The sequence below is a fragment of the Triturus cristatus genome, chromosome 3_2, assembly GCF_964204655.1.
Source record: "Triturus cristatus chromosome 3_2, aTriCri1.1, whole genome shotgun sequence".
NCBI classification, from domain to species: Eukaryota; Metazoa; Chordata; class Amphibia; order Caudata; family Salamandridae; genus Triturus; species Triturus cristatus.
Genome location: NC_140584.1, coordinates 698,710,322 through 698,728,355, shown reverse-complemented (window position 1 = coordinate 698,728,355; position 18,034 = coordinate 698,710,322). Strand labels below are relative to the sequence as shown.

Genomic DNA, 18,034 nt, shown 5'->3' with positions numbered 1-18,034 from the left:
TCTACCAGTGGTAGCAGCCCATTTGCGCAGCCAAAACATACATGTCTTCCCATATTCGGATGACTGGCTCATCAAAGCCAGTACACATCTCCTGTGTCAACAGCACACTCAGACTACTCTCCATCTTATCCATCAACTGGGGTTTACTATAAACATACAGAAATCACACCTTCAACCTTTTCAGATTCAGTAGTATTTAGGGGCTGTACTCAACACACAATTGGGTTTAGCATAACCAAATTTAGCCAAGATTCAAAATATCTAAACACCGCTACAGCAGTTTCAATTCAACCACACATAACAGTCAAAACTGTTATGCGACTCTTAGGCATGATGGCATCTTGCATTGTAAACAAACCACATACTTGACTGCATATGCGAACGCTACAAGAATGTCTGGCATGGCATATGTCTCAATCACAGGGTCAGCTACAAGATCAAGTGTTGGTTGACAGCCTCACTCATTGCTCTCTGCAGTGGTGGAACACGCAAAACCTATCAATGGGGCAGCCATTTCTCTAACTTATTCTCCAGATCATTCTCACAGCGGATGCATCCCTCACATGTTGAGGTGCTCACCTTCAGGATCTCACAGTTCAGGGTTTCTGGCATACCAGTCACATCAACTACCTCGAGGTTCAAGCTGCTAACCTAGCATTGAAAGCATTTCTAACTCACCTCACAGGCAGGTTGTCTTGGTCTGGACAGACAACATAACAACCATGTACAATTTACAACGACAGGAGGGAGGCACTCTCTAGAGTTATCACACACATCTCAGATGATTTGGCATTGGGCAATACTTCACAACATCCATCTGCTGGTTGAACACCTCCCAGGGATGGACAACCACTTTGCCGACCTCCACAGCAGGATGTGGCAACAATTCCATGAGTAGGTACTCCACCCACAAGTCATTCTCCCATACTTTCACAAGTGGGGGTTTCCTTAGATAGACCTGCTCTTAACTGCAAAATGCTCATACTTCGCATCCAGGTTCCCACACCCACTATCCAGTGGGAATGCTCTATGGATGAACTGGTCAGGAATATCTGCCCATGGTTTTCCGCCTCTCCCTCTCCTTCCGTTTGAGGTTCGGAGGCTCAGGCAAACTTCTCTCACCCTCATTCTAGTAGCCCCCACTTGGGCTCATCAACGATAGCTCACTACACTGTTCGAACTCTCTGTAGTTCCCCACCAAAGGTTTTTCCTCATCCTGGTCCTTCTCTCTCAGAACCGTGGAGAAATTAGGCACCCAAATCCAAAGGAGTTGAACCTTGCGATTTGGGTCCTGAAGTCATAGTATTCTATAGACATTCAACTAGAGCATGTTACGCAGCAAAGTGGAAAAGATTTGTTTTGTACTATCACAATAAACAAATTAATCTGTTTGATGCATCTGTGCAAAATATTGTTTGCTTCCTTCTGCATTTGAGGATCTCTGGCCACGCTTACACTTGTATATGTCTACATTATACAAACAAGCAGCATTTATCCTTGTTCAAGGCACCAGTTTTTAAGGCATTCATGTAAGACCTTAAAGGAGTAATTACACCTATAGTTCCACCTGCACCAGCATGGAATCTCAATATAGTACTTACCAGACTTATAGGTCAACCATTTAAACCATTGCACAACTGTTCCCTAGAATGCTCGTCTTGGAAGGTTGCTTTTTTAGTGGCCATTACTTCACTTAGGTGTGTCAGTGAGCTCCAGGCATTAACCTTAGAAGAGCCGTTCTTCCAGCTACACCGAGATAGGGTGGTCCTTAGAACCAACCTAAAATTCCTTCTCAAAAGTGGTTTCATCTTTCCACCTCAATCAGTCAGTTGAATTATTAGTTTTATTCCCGCAACCAGATTCAGTTGCGGAAAGAGCTCTTCATACCCTAGATGTCAAAAGAACTTTAATGTATTATATTGAAAGAACTACAAAGTTCCATACAACAAAACAACTATTTGTTGTTTTTTCACCACCCCCACACAGAAAAGCCCATATCTAAGACAGGCATTTCTAGATGCATAATTAAATGCATTAAGACATGTTCTGCCAAAGCTAAAAGAACTTTGCCTACACCCCCTAGGGCACACTCTACCCATAAAATAGGGGTTTCCATGGATTTCCTGGACAATATTCCAATAGCTTATATTTGTATGGCAGCTACATGGTCTACAACATAAACATTCACTACACACTATTAAGTGGATGTTTCAGCATGCTAACAAGTCAATGTAGGGCAGGCAGTGCAATGTACTCTCTTTCAAACAACTGAAGCACCCACAGGAGAGCCACCGCTTTTGGAGCGCATGTGTATCTATAGCAACGCATGCCATCAAACGAATTATGTTACCTACTCTGTAAGCATCTGTTTGCGGCATGTAGTACTATAATTCACATTCACCCACCTTCCTCCCTGGACACCTGTGGCCATTGCAGTAACTTTACACTATTTCATTTGCATGAACATCTCTTAACTGATACTTATTTCACTACATAATCACACGCCTGCGGGAAAACAATCTACCAATAGAGTCGATGCCCATGTGCACTATCACCAAGAGGAGGAGTCTCTTTGTCTCGTGAGTTGAAAGACTTCTTAGAAGAAAAACAATTTGCACACATCCAGACCCAACATTAGCTAGATGGCGGAAATATGCAGAGCATGTGAATCTACAGCTCTACATGCCACGAAACAGTATAAATTCACGAGCACCCTCATTGCTAGCAGCTATGAATGTACTGATGAGAAAGATTCATACATGCATGAAAGCTAAATGGAACCAGAGTTCACAAAACCTGCAGAGAGTCCTGAGGCTTTGCCTATAGAAGATGCCAGATGTGATTGTAGGCACAGTTCTCTGGATAGTTTGGTTCTTTCTAAGCAATGTATGGAGAACCATCCAATTTTGTAGTTCTCATTGGGAGAAAAATAGCATTGAATGGTATGTGAGTTCCTATGATTTGTCTGAGTACAATGGTGTGAGAATCTGTGGTGAAGAATACTCACATTGACGGCCTATTGTATTTAAATTATTTACCCTTTAGTAAGAAGAACAAGTTTGTGTAAGGCTAGTAATCAACTAGAGCGTATATATGACTTTTATACATAGAACAAAGGGTCACTATCATCAAAAACATAGTATGGTAAAATTCCAAAGTGCATTATGCAAAAGTATATAGGTTAAAGTTTACAGGTGAAGGGTCATAGGGTAGCGGTCATATAGGTCTCAAGTTATTAGATTTATGCTATAAACACTATAGGAGTAATTCGAAGCATGGTGTACACACAACAGGAGTAAATCTCTTTCTAAGGCGGAAAAGGAAAGTTAAAAGCCCCAAAATAAGTTGGGGTCTAGGAGAAGGGGTTTCTCCATGGGAATTCGTTTTCCCATTGCAGAATAATAAAATGATTGCATTTAGACCGGTTCTTTTTAATAATCTGAAAATATACATATGCATTTTGTCTGAGATAATGTAATTCTCAAAGCTTTCCCAAATGTACCCCATGAAATCTCTGATTCGTGCAAGTTTTCCGATGTTAAGTGAAAGAGTTCTGTAAATTCCTTCAGGGTGACTTTAGGGCTCTTAGCAAGTCCTGTGCAATAACAGGTGCACTATTTAAGCACCCACAATATGCAATACGATGTTACAGTATTATACAGATGTGCTATTATTGCGATTCACCATTTCAATTTATGCAGCTGGAACTGGAAGATAATTGAGTATGTTTTCACTTTCCCAAGGTAGCTCCACAGTAATTTAAAGTGAAGAAACTAGTAGTAAATAACAAATAGCTGAAATAAAAAGATTCGATAAAAATAGTCTGTTAGGAGATGAAACTGTTCTCATAAATTCCTCTACAGTTATTAAAAATATCTTCAATGACGTGTCAGAAAGAAGAACCAGTTCAAACAATAAGGAACTACTCAGCTCAGACTGGCACCAGGGATATGAGACAAACAATGAAGTCTGAGTTGCAGGGCAGGAACCCTTAAATGCTGCTCTCCCCCATGGTGAGGGTTCTTGGCGGAGGGTGTATTTCTTAAAATACATAGGCACACCAGCTATCAAACTGAAATTTTACCTGAGAACAATATATGTAAGGAATACGTTGGATAAAGTTACACTTGTCTAGGCAGAACTTAACTGCATGTGTTAAACTATATATGGGTGTTGGGTCATATATAATGGGCCGGCAGCTCTACTTGAAATATGTGATGAAATTATCTGCATTATCTTATGAGGATGGCTTGCCACAGTCAAGTTCAATTGTTTATTGCATTGTCAGGTTCATGCAAAATACAGCTGTCATTGTGGGATATGCGTTGTGTAACCTGTGTATCCATGGGCCCAGATATGCTCCATCCACCTGAAAGAGTGGAACCAAGCAGTCTTCTAGATGTTTCCCATGCAGATCATGAGGTAACAGACGATCCAGGACCTGTAAGTGTACCTGCCAAACCTGGCCACCTGTGCACCACATATAAGACCTCTCAAGAATTGCTCTTCTTGTCACTGCTAGTAGACTAGTGCAAGTGGCCTCATGAGGCCTATTCTGAACCTAAAATATCATTACTGCTATCACCAATACGTTTTCCACCTTAATGTGACTCCTGTGCATTGCTATGAGCACCCATTGTTAGAGGCTAGGGTATCACTTGCCAGGCCCAATTGGTCACAACTGCATCCGCTCTACTTCACTCACTCAGCCACTGCTGATGCTGCTATTTCAAGATTAGTAACGTAAAAATATGTTTACACATTTTATTCCAGTCCTCTAATACTTGGGGAATCAATATGTAACATTTTGTTTTCAGGGAAAGGTTTGCAACAGACCGCTTCAGTCCAGTCAGGTGGCTTTAGAAGATTAGAAATGTTGACAAACATATCTATTGCCAAAACTGCAAAACCAAGCATGATTCAACATAATACTTTTATGTAGAGAGCAGTTAAATGATTAAAACCTTGGAATATTTTCAGTATTATTGCCCAGAACCTCATAAAACAGAAGCTACCATCCAAGTCCTTTCAAGTTCAAAGCAAGCTAAAATCTCAGTATTGCAGATCAGCACATGACCAGGAAAAAATAAAGATCAAAACAGATTAGACGATGATAAAGGTACAACATATTTGTTCTAGCAAATGTGCAAACATCACTCACTTGCCCAAACACTTCCTCGTTGACCGTGAACGTGAGGTCCAGCATGTCATTAATGTCATTGTCTTTCATCCACTGCAGGCTCTGGTGAAACTCCTCATCAAGATACTCCAAGTCACTCAAATCACAGAGTCTTAAGAGTACAAAAACAAAAACCACAGGAAGGCCATTTAGATTGTTTTTTATAATATAACAATACAAAGTTTCCATTACCTGGAGGCTGGTGTTTAAATAAGATTGAACATCAGACACACTGCAGCAGATCATCAAATACTGCTGAATATCAAAGCCTCCTAGTCTTGATTGCACCTCATGCTTCTTTTTTTCACCACCCTACACGTCCTGCCTTATCTCATTCGGACAAGTTATGTACCCTTCGGTAACGCACTTTGTGGTAGACTATATACCCGCAGATGTATCAACTTTTGAATTTTCCCTAGGCGTCAGGCTGCATCGGGAATTTTTTCGTAGTACCCTTGAGCGCTGGCAGGTGGCACGGTGCAGTCACACAATGATGACATTCAGCTTCAGAAATTACGCCTACAAAGGTGCCACCACTGTGCACTGACAGCTGCTTTTGAGACTGTCTGCGCGCTCAGGTTTGGGGCCCTAAAGCAAATTCGTAATCCAGTGTGAAGATTCCTAGACTTGGGTTCTTATTAATGGGTAGAGTCCAATCTCAGAAAGTGGAGTATCGGTGAGAAATCTGCTACTAGAAAGAGTCTCTACCAGAAAGAGCCCTACAGAAGGTAAGTAACTTGTTCTTCTGACAGACTTCTAGCCACAGATTGCTTCTGAATAGATACCAAAACAGTACCAATTGGAGGTGGATCTGTGAATTGGCTCAACTAGAAAGTCCTGCAGGACCGAGCCGGCAAAGTGCTCCTCTCTGCGAAACCTGGTAATCCAGACAATAGGGCTTTGTGAAAATATGGAGGGACAACAACGTAGCTGCCTTGAATATGTCTAGGACTGGTAGCAGCTTTGGCTCCTATAGAATGAGCCCACAATCCTTTTGGAAGCGTGGTTTTTGCCACTGCATAGCAGATCATAATGCAAAGCACAATCGAATGGGAGATAGTATGCATCGATACAGCCTTGCCTTTTTTCGTTCCAGTAAACCCCACAGAGAGCGGATTGTCCATCTAATGTGTCCTTTGCTATGATCTATGTAGATGCTCAGAGCTCTCTTGGAGTACAAGAGGGGGAGTTTCTCCTCCGTAGAGGGGTGAGGTGGAGCATAGAAGGCCAGCATGGTGGTGGTTTGATCGATGTGGAACAGCATGACAACCTTTGGCAGAAAGGATACACTTAACCGCAGAACCAGCTTGTCGGGGAAGAATGTGATGTGTGGTGGATTACCACAAAGTCTAAAGCTCACTAGCACATCATGCTGAGGTAAGGGCATTGAAGCACACAGTCTTGATGGTAAGGAGCTATAAGGAACAGCTGTGGAGTGGCTCAAATAGAGTGCATATCAGATAAGGACAAGACTGAGGTCCCACTGGGAAATCACACAAGGAGAAGGGGGAAAAATATGGTGTAGCCCTTTCAAAAATCGCATCACAACAGGTGACTTAAATAATGAGAGCTGATCATGAAACTGTAAGAAGGCTGAAAGGCCCAAAAGATAGCCCTTAACCATGCTGAAAGCAAGAACTTGCCGGGCAAGAGATAAAACAAACAACAACATCAGGCAGTGTGGCCTGGCGGGTCTCAATCTAGTATGCGCCGCATCACACTTGTCCCAATGAAAGTCTTTATCGAGGGACACCTGGCAGCCAAGATGACATCAACCACCTCGAGAGGACATTCAAAGGTGTTCAGCTGCTGTGGCTCAATCTCTGTGCATGAGGGTGAAGAGTGCAAAGGCCCGGGTGGAGAATCTGACTCTGCTGCTGTAACAGCAGATCCTCCCTGAGGGACAGCCTGGTTGGAGGACAGATACTCAAGCCCAGGAGTTTTGGATACCATACTCTCCATGCCCAGTCCAGAGCCACCAGTATGACTTGGGCATGGTTGATCCGGATCTTCTTGAGGACTCGAGGCATGAGAGGTATCGATGAAAGGCATACAGGAGTCCTGACTTCCACTCAAAGCGGAACATGTCTCCAAGAGAGAAATGCCTTGAAAATGCAAATAGGCAGAAGTGCTAACATTGCATGTCCTTGGTGGTGGCGTACAGATCGATCCAAGGCTCTCCCCATTCACAGAAGAGACCTTGCGCCACCTCCGGGTGTAACTGCCAATCCTGATTCGCAAGTCACCAACAGCTGAGTTTATGTGCCCTGGTCTTCAATCAGCGAGCCAGGTGGTTCACCACCAAGAAGATTCCTTTTGCAGTTCAGTCAATTCCAGAGGTCCAAGGCCTCCTGCCATAGGGTCCGTGACCCCACCCCACTTGTTGCAGTACCAAATGGCAGTGGTGTTGTCTGTGAGCATCTGTACCAGCCTCCCCTTGATGGATGGCAGGAAGGCTTTCAGTGCCAAGCGGATGGCCCATAGCTTCAGAAGGTTGATATAGAGCTGGGACTCCAACAGAGGCCTTTGATCTCCCCCTCTCCCAGGTGGCCGCCCCAACCCGGGATTGATGCATTGGTCACTACTGTCAGCTCTGAGTGGGCAAGGGAAAGGGGTATGCTGCAAACCCAATTACAGTTCAGTAACCACAACTGCAGATCTTTCTCAGGCTCCTCCGAAATCTGTACCAGGTTGGAGAGGTTCCCTTGATGTTGAGTCCACTGGGACTTCAGATTCCACTGCAGACCATGCATACACCACGTGGCATGCTTGACCAGCAGGATGCAGAAGGTCAGCAGCCTCAGTGTTGACCTCACTGAAATCCAGGTACAAGCCTTAAAGATCGTGATTAATAACCTGAATTTCCTGTTCTCTCTTTCCCAGGGGATAGGCATTAAATTGAACCGTGTACAGAATGGCACCAATAAAGGGGATCATCTGAGAAAGTTAGGTGTGACTTTGGCATGTTAATAGTGAATCCCAAAGATGACATGAACTTGGTGGTAGTCTGGAAGTGGTGGATGACTGCCTGGGGCTAACCCGCCTTCAACAGCCAGTTATCGAGGTATGGGCAGACTGCCACCCCTGGACTTCGGAGGTGTGCTGCCATCAATTGTGAACACCGAGGGGTTCTGGTGAGACCAAATGGGAGCAGGGGGAACTAAAAATGCTCCTCTCTCTCACCACAAACTGCAGTTGGCGCTGATGGGCTTGCAGGATGGGAATATGGAAATAGGCGTCCTGCAGGTCCAATGCTACCATCCAATCTTCAGGATCGAGGGCAGACAAGACCTGGGCCAGTGTGACCATCCTGAATTTCTTGTTCCAGAGGAAGGCATTGAGAATGCACGTCTAGAATAAAATAAAGACCTCCATCCTTCTTGGTTACCAGAAAGTAGGAGGGATAGTAACCACAGCCTACTCCTGGTGCAGGCACCCTCGCTATAGCCCCCTTGTCCAAAAAGGTGTGCACCTCCTGTCACGAAATGGAGAGATGGTTCTCCGTTAGTTGTTGAGTGGATGGTGGAAGGTGTGGTAGGGAAGAAAGGAAGGGTAAAGCTTGTCCTTTGGAAATGATTTATAGGACCATCCTGTCTGATGTGATATCTTGCCAACCTGGATAACGGATAAAACTGATGGATTCTGCCTCCCACCAGGTGGCTGTGGTCTTGTAAAGTACACTTAAAAGGTCTAACAGGTAGGGCTGTGGGAGGGCAGTGGACTGCCTGGCTCCCTGACCTTGGCAATGGGGTGGTGGGCACCTCAGCCTTTCCCACAAAAATGTTAGGTTCCTTGCTAAGGCAGGACAGACTGGCAGTAAGGGATGTCTCTGCGAAAGTCATGAAAGGAATGGTGGAATTGTTGCGGCTAACGAGGCTGGGCAGAGAGCGAGTGGTAGCCCAACTCTCCTTGAAGCATTCAAGGACAGAGTCTGCCTTGTACCCAAACAGGCGACTCCCATTGAATGAGATGTCCATTAGGGAGAACTGGACATTGCCCGAAAACCCAGTTGATCACATTTGAGTCACGAGGGTCTCCGGAGAAGGGTGCTGCGACAAAAATGCTGGGTCGTCTGGAATAGGGTGATGGGGCCTGCCGATTTGTCTGTTAACTGGAGGGCCCCTACAAAGGCTTGGCCAAAGCCACTAGGATAGTATCTATCAGGGTCTCATTGAAAGGGAGAAGGGCTTAGAAGTAGAGTGACCTGGTTGTAGGACCTGTCAGTACATTTGTTTTCACCTCCATGGTGGGGAGCTGGAGGTCAAGGAATTCAGCTCCCTGACGAACAAGTTACTTACCTTCGGTAACGCTTTTTCTGGTGGATACAGTATCTGCCTGTGGATTCCTCACCTTGTGAATATCCCCTGCGCCAGCATTCCACGGAACTTTTTTCCCCCAGCACTCCACGCCGACGTGGACGACGTCATAATGCACCGGCTCCGCTCGCGACTCCGTATGACGTCACCGGAGCCATAAGAGAACCACGTCGGCGTGATGACGTCAGTTCCACCCATATTTTCCGTGCCTCCGAGGCGAACAGGTGGACCAACGACAGACTCTAAGTATACACAGCATACAATATACAATCAAATATACACAGTACATAAACAAAAGGAAAGCTAAACAAAATAAGCATTTCCTACAAATGTACCAGAAAGCATAACAACATCTCAAACAAGTCAACTTTTAAGGTATACAAAGGTGTACAACGGGGAGGTGGGTGGGCCAGTGAGGAATCCACAGGCAGATACTGTATCCACCAGAAAAAGCGTTACCGAAGGTAAGTAACTTGTTCTTCTGATGGATACATCTGCCAGTGGATTCTTCACCTTGTGAATAGATTCCCACAGCAGTCCCCACTCCCGGAGGAGGGTGTCCACCTTCCTATACCAGAAAATCTTGCAAGACAGAGCGCGCAAAGTGGCCCTCCCTCCTCCTCTCAGAGTCCAAGCAATAATGCTTTGCGAAAGTATGGAGGGAGGCCCAAGTCGCGGCTTTACAAATATCTGCCACAGGAACACCCCGGGCCAAAGCAGATGTAGATGATTTAGCTCTAGTTGAATGAGCTCTAATACCCTCAGGAGGAGTCTTACCAGCCAGGGCGTAACAGATCTTGATGGCAAGGATGATCCATCTCGACAAGGTGCGCTTGTGCACCGCTCTTCCTTTCGAATGACCTACATAGCCAACGAAGAGCTGATCATCCAGACGAAAGTCTTTCGTCCTGTCCAAATAAAAACTCACAGCCCTCTTTGGATCCAGGCGATGGAGTCTTTCCTCCTCTTTGGAAGGATGAGGAGGTGGATAAAAAACAGGGAGAGTAATAGACTGCTCCAAATGAAACGGAGTAACCACTTTTGGCAGGAAACCAGCCCTGGTCCTGAGAACCATCCTTTCAGCATGTAGCGTAAGAAAAGGGGGTTTAGAACTAAGAGCCTGAAGCTCACTCACCCTCCTTGCCGAGGTTATGGCTACAAGAAAGACCACCTTAAAGGACAACAGCCTCAAAGGACAGCTATGAAGAGGCTCAAACGGGGACCCCATCAGAAAAGTTAAGACAAGATTGAGGTCCCACTGTGGCATTACAAAGGGATTGGGAGGAAACATGTTTGTAAGGCCCTTGATAAACCTCAGTACAACCGGAGATTTAAACAGTGACGGTTGATCAGGAAGGCATAGAAAAGCCGATAAGGCCGAAAGATAGCCCTTGACCGTGGCCACAGCACAGCCCTGCTGAGCCAAGGAAAGAGCAAACTGGAGCACATTAGAAAGATGGGCTTTTAAAGGGTCAATGGACCTCTCTCCACACCATTTCACAAACTTAGACCACCTGTAGGAGTAATTGGACTTGGTGGAGTGTCGCCTGACCGATAAAATAACATCCACCACATCAGGCGTGAGAGAGAAGGAATTCAGGTTGCCCCGTTCAATCTCCAGGCATGAAGGTGTAAGCTCTGGAGGTGGGGGTGTAGAACCTGCCCCTCCGACTGCGAGAGGAGGTCTGCCCTCAGAGGGAGACGGAGCGGAGGGCACGAGGAGAGGTGGAGTAGATCTGTATACCACACCCTTCTTGGCCAATCCGGGGCGACCAAAATAACTTGGGCCCGGTCTTGGAGAATCTTCCTCAGAACCCGAGGAATCAAGGGTATGGGAGGAAACGCGTAAAGGAGTCGCAAGCCCCAACTCAACTGAAACGCGTCCCCTAACGCCCCCTGCATCGGATACTGGAGACTGCAGAACGACGGGCAGTACGTGTTCTCGCGGGTAGTGAACAGGTCCACCCGAGGGGTTCCCCACGTCCGAAAGACGTAACGAACCACCTCCGGATGGAGCCTTCACTCGTGGTCGGCGGAGAACTGCCGACTGAGACTGTCCGCACATACGTTCAACACCCCGGCCAGATGATTTGCCATCAGACAAATCTGATGGTCCTGAGCCCAGGACCATAGACGTAAGGCCTCTCTGCATAGACAAAGAGACCCCACTCCTCCCTGCTTGTTGACATACCACATCGCAGTAGTGTTGTCTGTCAGGACTTGAATCGACTGACCGTGAAGGGAAGGGAGGAAGGCCTTGAGCGCCAAATGAATCGCCCGCAATTCCAGAAGGTTGATGTGAAGCAACCTTTCCTCTGGAGACCAAAGACCCTTGATCTCCAGATCCCCCAGATGAGCACCCCACCCTAAGGTAGAGGCATCCGATATCACCGTGGCCACCGATGGAGGTAGATGGAAGGGCTTTCCTTGAGACAGATTGCCCTCCACGCTCCACCAAGATAGATCCGCTGCAGCTTCTCTGGAGATCCTGATCGACTCCCTGAGATCTCCATTGTGCTGATACCACTGCTTGCGGAGGCACCACTGGAGCGCCCTCATGTGCCAGCGTGCATGGTTGACCAACAGAATGCAGGAAGCGAACAGACCGAGCAGGCGAAGGACCTTCAGAACTGGAACAACCGCTCCATTGTGGAATAAAGGGACCATCTCCTGAATGTCGAGAATTCTTTGAGGAGGAGGAAATACTCGACACACAGTAGTGTCCAGTACCGCCCCTATGAACAGGTTGCGTTAAGAGGGACCCAGGTGAGATTTGGGCACATTGATCGAAAAACCCAAGTCGAATAACAGCTGAGATGTTACCTGCAGATGACGCTGCACCATCTCTGGGGACTCTGCCTTCAGAAGCCAGTCGTCCAGGTAGGGGAAAACTGGAACCCCCGACCTCTTGAGATGAGCAGCCACCACTGCCATCACCTTTGTGAAGACTCGAGGTGCAGTAGTAAGACCAAACGGGAGGACCGCAAACTGGTAATGTTGCGACCCAACCGTAAAACGGAGATACTTCCTGTGCGACTTCAGGATTGGGACATGGAAGTACGCGTCCTGCAAGTCGAGCGACACCATCCAGTCTCCTTGCTGCAACGCTTGAAGAACCTGCGCAAGGGTCAGCATCTTGAATTTCTCCTGTTTCAGGTAAAAGTTCAAGATTCTGAGATCCAGGATTGGACGCAATCTGCCGTCCTTTTTGGGAATCAGGAAATACCGGGAGTAGCATCCCTGACCCCTTTCCTGCTCCGGAACCACCTCTATCGCCCCTTTTTGAAATAAAGCCAGAACCCCTTCTGTAAAAGGAGCAGATGGTCCTCTGAGCAGTAACCTTGGCAAGGAGGGTAAGGGGGAGGAAACTCCCGAAAGGGAAAGGCGTACCCAGTCTCCATGAGGTTCAAAACCCAAAGGTCTGTTGTAACAGATTTCCAACCCCGCAGAAAGTGGGACACCCGACCCCCCACAGGTCTTACATGATCCGGGATGGGGGATCTAGGGCTGCTTCCCTGAAGCCTCATTGGGAGCAGAGGATGAGGAGGAAGAAGAGGGGTTACTTCCAGAACCTCTCCGACCCCTTTGTCTCCCTCTATAGGACCTATAGAGGGGATTCTGTTGTTGCTGCTGCTGCTGAGGCTGTCGGGAGGAGCGAAATGAAGACCTTCCGAAACCCCTAAATTTTTTAAAACCAGATCCTTTAGCAGCTGCTTGCAGACCCAAAGATTTAGCAATCACCCTACTGTCCTTGAATCTTTGAAGGGCGGAGTCAGCTTTCTCTCCAAAGAACTTCTGTCCATCAAACGGCAAGTCCACCAATGTGGCCTGAACATATGTGGAGAAGCCAGATGAACGGAGCCATGCCTGCCTTCTTGTGGCTATAAATATATATGAACAATGGTTCCGTAGGGGAATTAGTATGTACAATGAAGAAAAATCAATAGAACAAAAACACAGCAATCAATGATCTAGCAAGCACTTAATCTTAAAGACTGAGTAATATTTCAAAGAACGTAACAATTTATTTTTAGTATTTCTTGTGAATTTTAAATCATTCATCAACTCCTTTGGATATGTACACAAAATGCGAACGGGCTGTATATACAAGATTATTTACAAAACAACGACGCAGTGACAAAGTGAATAGGGTGACTTTGTGTGATAGTGTAAAAATGGATATATACAATAATAATAAAATACAAAGGAAGTTATTCACAAAAAGTCCTCGGCTAATTTATGGATAGGTAATGAGCCTTGTATGGCACACGTCCTGTAATCTGTATATACAAGGTATTCCAATTAGTGCAGGACTGTGGAACCGTCAACGTTTCGACCCTTTGTCGACCAGTTGTTCTATATGGTCATGTCGGGTCTTCTTCAGGACATTGGGGATGTATAACAGCCCAAATAGTGGTGAAGGCACCGAAGTCAGACAATGTGGCGTAGTGGCAGTCAGAGGGAGTTTCCAATATCAAAGAAGGTCTAAGTTCCTCTTCGCCTAGTTAACAACTCATGTTCTCCTTTTGTCATTCCGGTCAGCGTGCCAGCTATCAGTCACTGCCTTCAGGATAATTTATTTGGCAATGCTGGAGTCTGGGACATCAGGATATCACTTCAACTGATGTATGGAAAGTATTCTCGGGGTCTCCGGGAGTCAGTTTCAAACGCGCCACCTGTGGCGCGTTTGAAACTGACTCCCGGAGACCCCGAGAATACTTTCCATACATCAGTTGAAGTGATATCCTGATGTCCCAGACTCCAGCATTGCCAAATAAATTATCCTGAAGGCAGTGACTGATAGCTGGCACGCTGACCGGAATGACAAAAGGAGAACATGAGTTGTTAACTAGGCGAAGAGGAACTTAGACCTTCTTTGATATTGGAAACTCCCTCTGACTGCCACTACGCCACATTGTCTGACTTCGGTGCCTTCACCACTATTTGGGCTGTTATACATCCCCAATGTCCTGAAGAAGACCCGACATGACCATATAGAACAACTGGTCGACAAAGGGTCGAAACGTTGACGGTTCCACAGTCCTGCACTAATTGGAATACCTTGTATATACAGATTACAGGACGTGTGCCATACAAGGCTCATTACCCATCCATAAATTAGCCGAGGACTTTTTGTGAATAACTTCCTTTGTATTTTATTATTATTGTATATATCCATTTTTACACTATCACACAAAGTCACCCTATTCACTTTGTCACTGCGTCGTTGTTTTGTAAATAATCTTGTATATACAGCCCGTTCGCATTTTGTGTACATATCCAAAGGAGTTGATGAATGATTTAAAATTCACAAGAAATACTAAAAATAAATTGTTACGTTCTTTGAAATATTACTCAGTCTTTAAGATTAAGTGCTTGCTAGATCATTGATTGCTGTGTTTTTGTTCTATTGATTTTTCTTCATTGTACATACTAATTCCCCTACGGAACCATTGTTCATATATATTTACGAGGCCCAGGTTCCTTGGGTTAAAGGGTTACCCCTGTGTTCTAAACTCTTCTTGTGGCTATAGACAAGCCCATAATTCTCGCCACTGAATCCGCTGTATCAAGCCCCGATTGGATAACTTGTCTAGCAGCAGCTTGAGTATCTGCGACCACCTCCATGAAGGACGCCTTATCATTATCTGGCAGCTTAGGGGCTAAAGACTTCATAGAGTCCATTAATGCATGCACATAACGCCCCAGCAAGGACGTGGCATTGGTAGACTTTAACGCCATACTTCCTGATGGAAAAGTCTTCTTAGCCGCCTGGTCAACCTTTTTGGAATCCCTATCAGCAGGAGACTGAGGGAACGCCCCTGAAGCATGCTTTGAACAGGACGCCTGCACAACCAGGCTCTCTAGAGACGGGTGTGTTGAAAGAAAATCCGGATCTCCATGTGCCACCCTGTATCTTCTCGCCACCTGCCTGGAAACTGCCGGAGAAGAAAATGGTTTTCGCCAAACCTCCAAAACAGGCTCCAAAATGGCCTCATTAAAAGGCAGCAAAGGCTCAGATGTTGAAGTGGGTGAATGCAACACCTCTGTCAATAGATTAGACTTATATTCCGCAGAGGGTAGCTGCAAGTCCAACAGTTCTGTGGCCTTTTTAATAACCACATGGTAGGGAGCCAATTCCTGTGGTGGAGAGGATCTAGACGAAGTATGCTCCCACTCAGGGATCGTATCCAGGCCACTAGCCTCCTGTATCCCCTCAAACTCATCAGAGGATGTGTCCATGCACCTTCCTCTACCTCCACTCTATACCTTCCTTCTTCCAATACCCTTTGGGCCTCCCTTCTTGATCAAATCCGTGGAGCCGGCGTCGTCGGTGTCGTAGGCGGGGCCAGAGGTGTCGGAGTCGGCGGCGCCAGAGACGGAGTCGGCGGCGCCGGACGCGGCGCCGAGGGAGTCGGCAACGGCGTCGAGGAAGGCTCCGAAGAAGGTCTATCCTGACAAAGCCGAGACGGATACCCAGACGGCGCCGGAAACTGCCACGAAGGCGCCATCGGCAGAAAGGGCATAAAGGGGGCCTGAGCGTAATGCTGCGGCACCCCTAACGTATACGCCATAGGACCCACGGGACCAGTCGGTGCACCGGATGGGAAGGCAGCCCGGTTAAAGATTCCATACATGGTATTTAAAAAATGCGAAGAATCAGCACCTGGAACTGGGAACTGTGGATAAGGTGCAGAACCTGTATCCTTCTGCGGAGTACCTGGCAGCGGCGCCGCAGTGTCCTCCATCGGAGCCGCAGAATCCTCAGTCCCTGGAGGAGGCTCTTCCCTTTGTTCCTGACTACCATTAGAGCCAGACGACTCCACTGGAACCGGAGACGACGCCGGTGACGGCGCCGGGGACTGCGCCAGTGAACGCGCTGGAGTCCGCTTCGGCGAAGGAGATCCTCCCGGAGACTTAGAAGGTGACAAGTCCTTACTGCGACGTCGTCGAGGCGAAGCCGATCTCGATCTCCTGTTCTTAGAGGACCGTCGTCGAGAAGAATGTTTCCTTTTTTTGTGATGTTCCGACTCCGGCCTCGACTTCTCCTTCTTTCTCCCTCTCTTCTCCTTTCCGATCTTAGCCATAAACAGCTTAGCCTTCCTCTCCTTCAATGCCTTTGGATTCATCCTCCTACAGCATACACAATCTTCAACATCGTGGTCAGACGAAAGGCACCACAAGCAATCCTCATGGGGGTCCGTCATCGACATATGTCCCCCACATTCCCTGCAGGGCTTAAAGCCCGACTTCCTCGTCGAAGACATTATAGATTTTACGAACAGTAACACCTAACAACTACAAAGTAGCAGGAAAGTACTGGAAAAACCGTTGCGCGTCGAAGGCGCGGAAAAAAGGGAACTGACGTCATCACGCCGACGTGGTTCTCTTATGGCTCCGGTGACGTCATACGGAGTCGCGAGCGGAGCCGATGCATTATGACGTCGTCCTCGTCGGCGTGGAGTGCTGGGGGAAAAAAGTTCCGTGGAATGCTGGCGCAGGGGATATTCACAAGGTGAGGAATCCACTGGCAGATGTATCCATCAGAAGCATGACCATAGCGTGAGAGGCAGATTCTTCTTGGCTCAGTGGGGCCCAAAGGCATGCAAGAGGGAGTTGGTAGGGATCCGAAGAGCCGGAGCATAGCTGCGCAGAGCTCTTCTATCTAGTGTGGCATGACTGAAGGCCCTGGAAACTCAGGTTGTGCCTAAACCAGCTGCAGAATCGGCTGACTTTGGGAGCAAAACGGTTGGTACTGCCAACATACCTCATCAGGAAGAGGGAAGGCACGAAGGAGCGGATCACCGCTTCGACTTCTTGTGTCTTTTGTGCTTGCTGGAAGGCTTGGAGTGCAACGATGACCTGCCTCTTAAGCAGCTCTGTTGACTCCAGGAACTGGAGCAGGACCTGGATCAAGCCTTGTACTAGGAGCTGGATTTGGAGAGGTTCCATTATTGCATCTTCTTATGCTTGGCAACATAGAGATTCATCTTGCGTTCCACTAATTGCATTTCTGTTGATCGATGCGCAGTCTCCGCAGGTCTTGCAGTCATGGCCCGACCCCAGGCACCTTAGGCATACCTGGTGGGGATCTGTCACTAACATCTGCTTGCAGCAGTCTTTACAGGGTTTAAAACCTGTCGTCTTAGGGGATGACATGCCTTGCATACTGAAAAAAATTAGTAGAAGAATGTCGAGGTAAAGCTCTCTGGGAGATGAGAAGAAGCTCTGGATCCACATCTGAAAGAATGCCAGAAACGCGTGTGTGTGGCAGTGACACATTTATGGGCCCAGCATATCATTTCCGGAGCAGAACGGCTTCAGTGAAGGTTTCACACTGAGCCGCCTTTCGGTGCACAGAGTTACGACAAAAAAAGATTTGGGATCCAGTCTGACACCTGGGGAATATTCAAAAGGTGAGGAATCTGCTGCTAAAAGCCTCTATCAGAATAGCAAGTTCTTTCTCACTCCAATTCATTTGCCTTGGTTTCTCTTTTTTCTTTATCCCTTTTTTGACTTTTTTTTTTTTGCTCTTGGT

General features: G+C 46.8%; 1 protein-coding gene across 5 annotated transcripts in view; it reads right to left on the bottom strand.

Annotated features, from left to right (window-relative positions):
* Positions 1 to 18,034, bottom strand: part of HECW2 (HECT, C2 and WW domain containing E3 ubiquitin protein ligase 2) — a 1,572,445-nt gene that overhangs the window by 46,691 nt on the left and 1,507,720 nt on the right. For all 5 annotated transcript variants that reach the window (XM_085648759.1, XM_085648760.1, XM_085648761.1 and 2 more), the window contains one exon: positions 5,162 to 5,291. In XM_085648759.1, the coding sequence (XP_085504885.1) occupies positions 5,162 to 5,291 (130 nt within the window). The remainder of the gene's footprint in view (positions 1 to 5,161; positions 5,292 to 18,034) is intronic.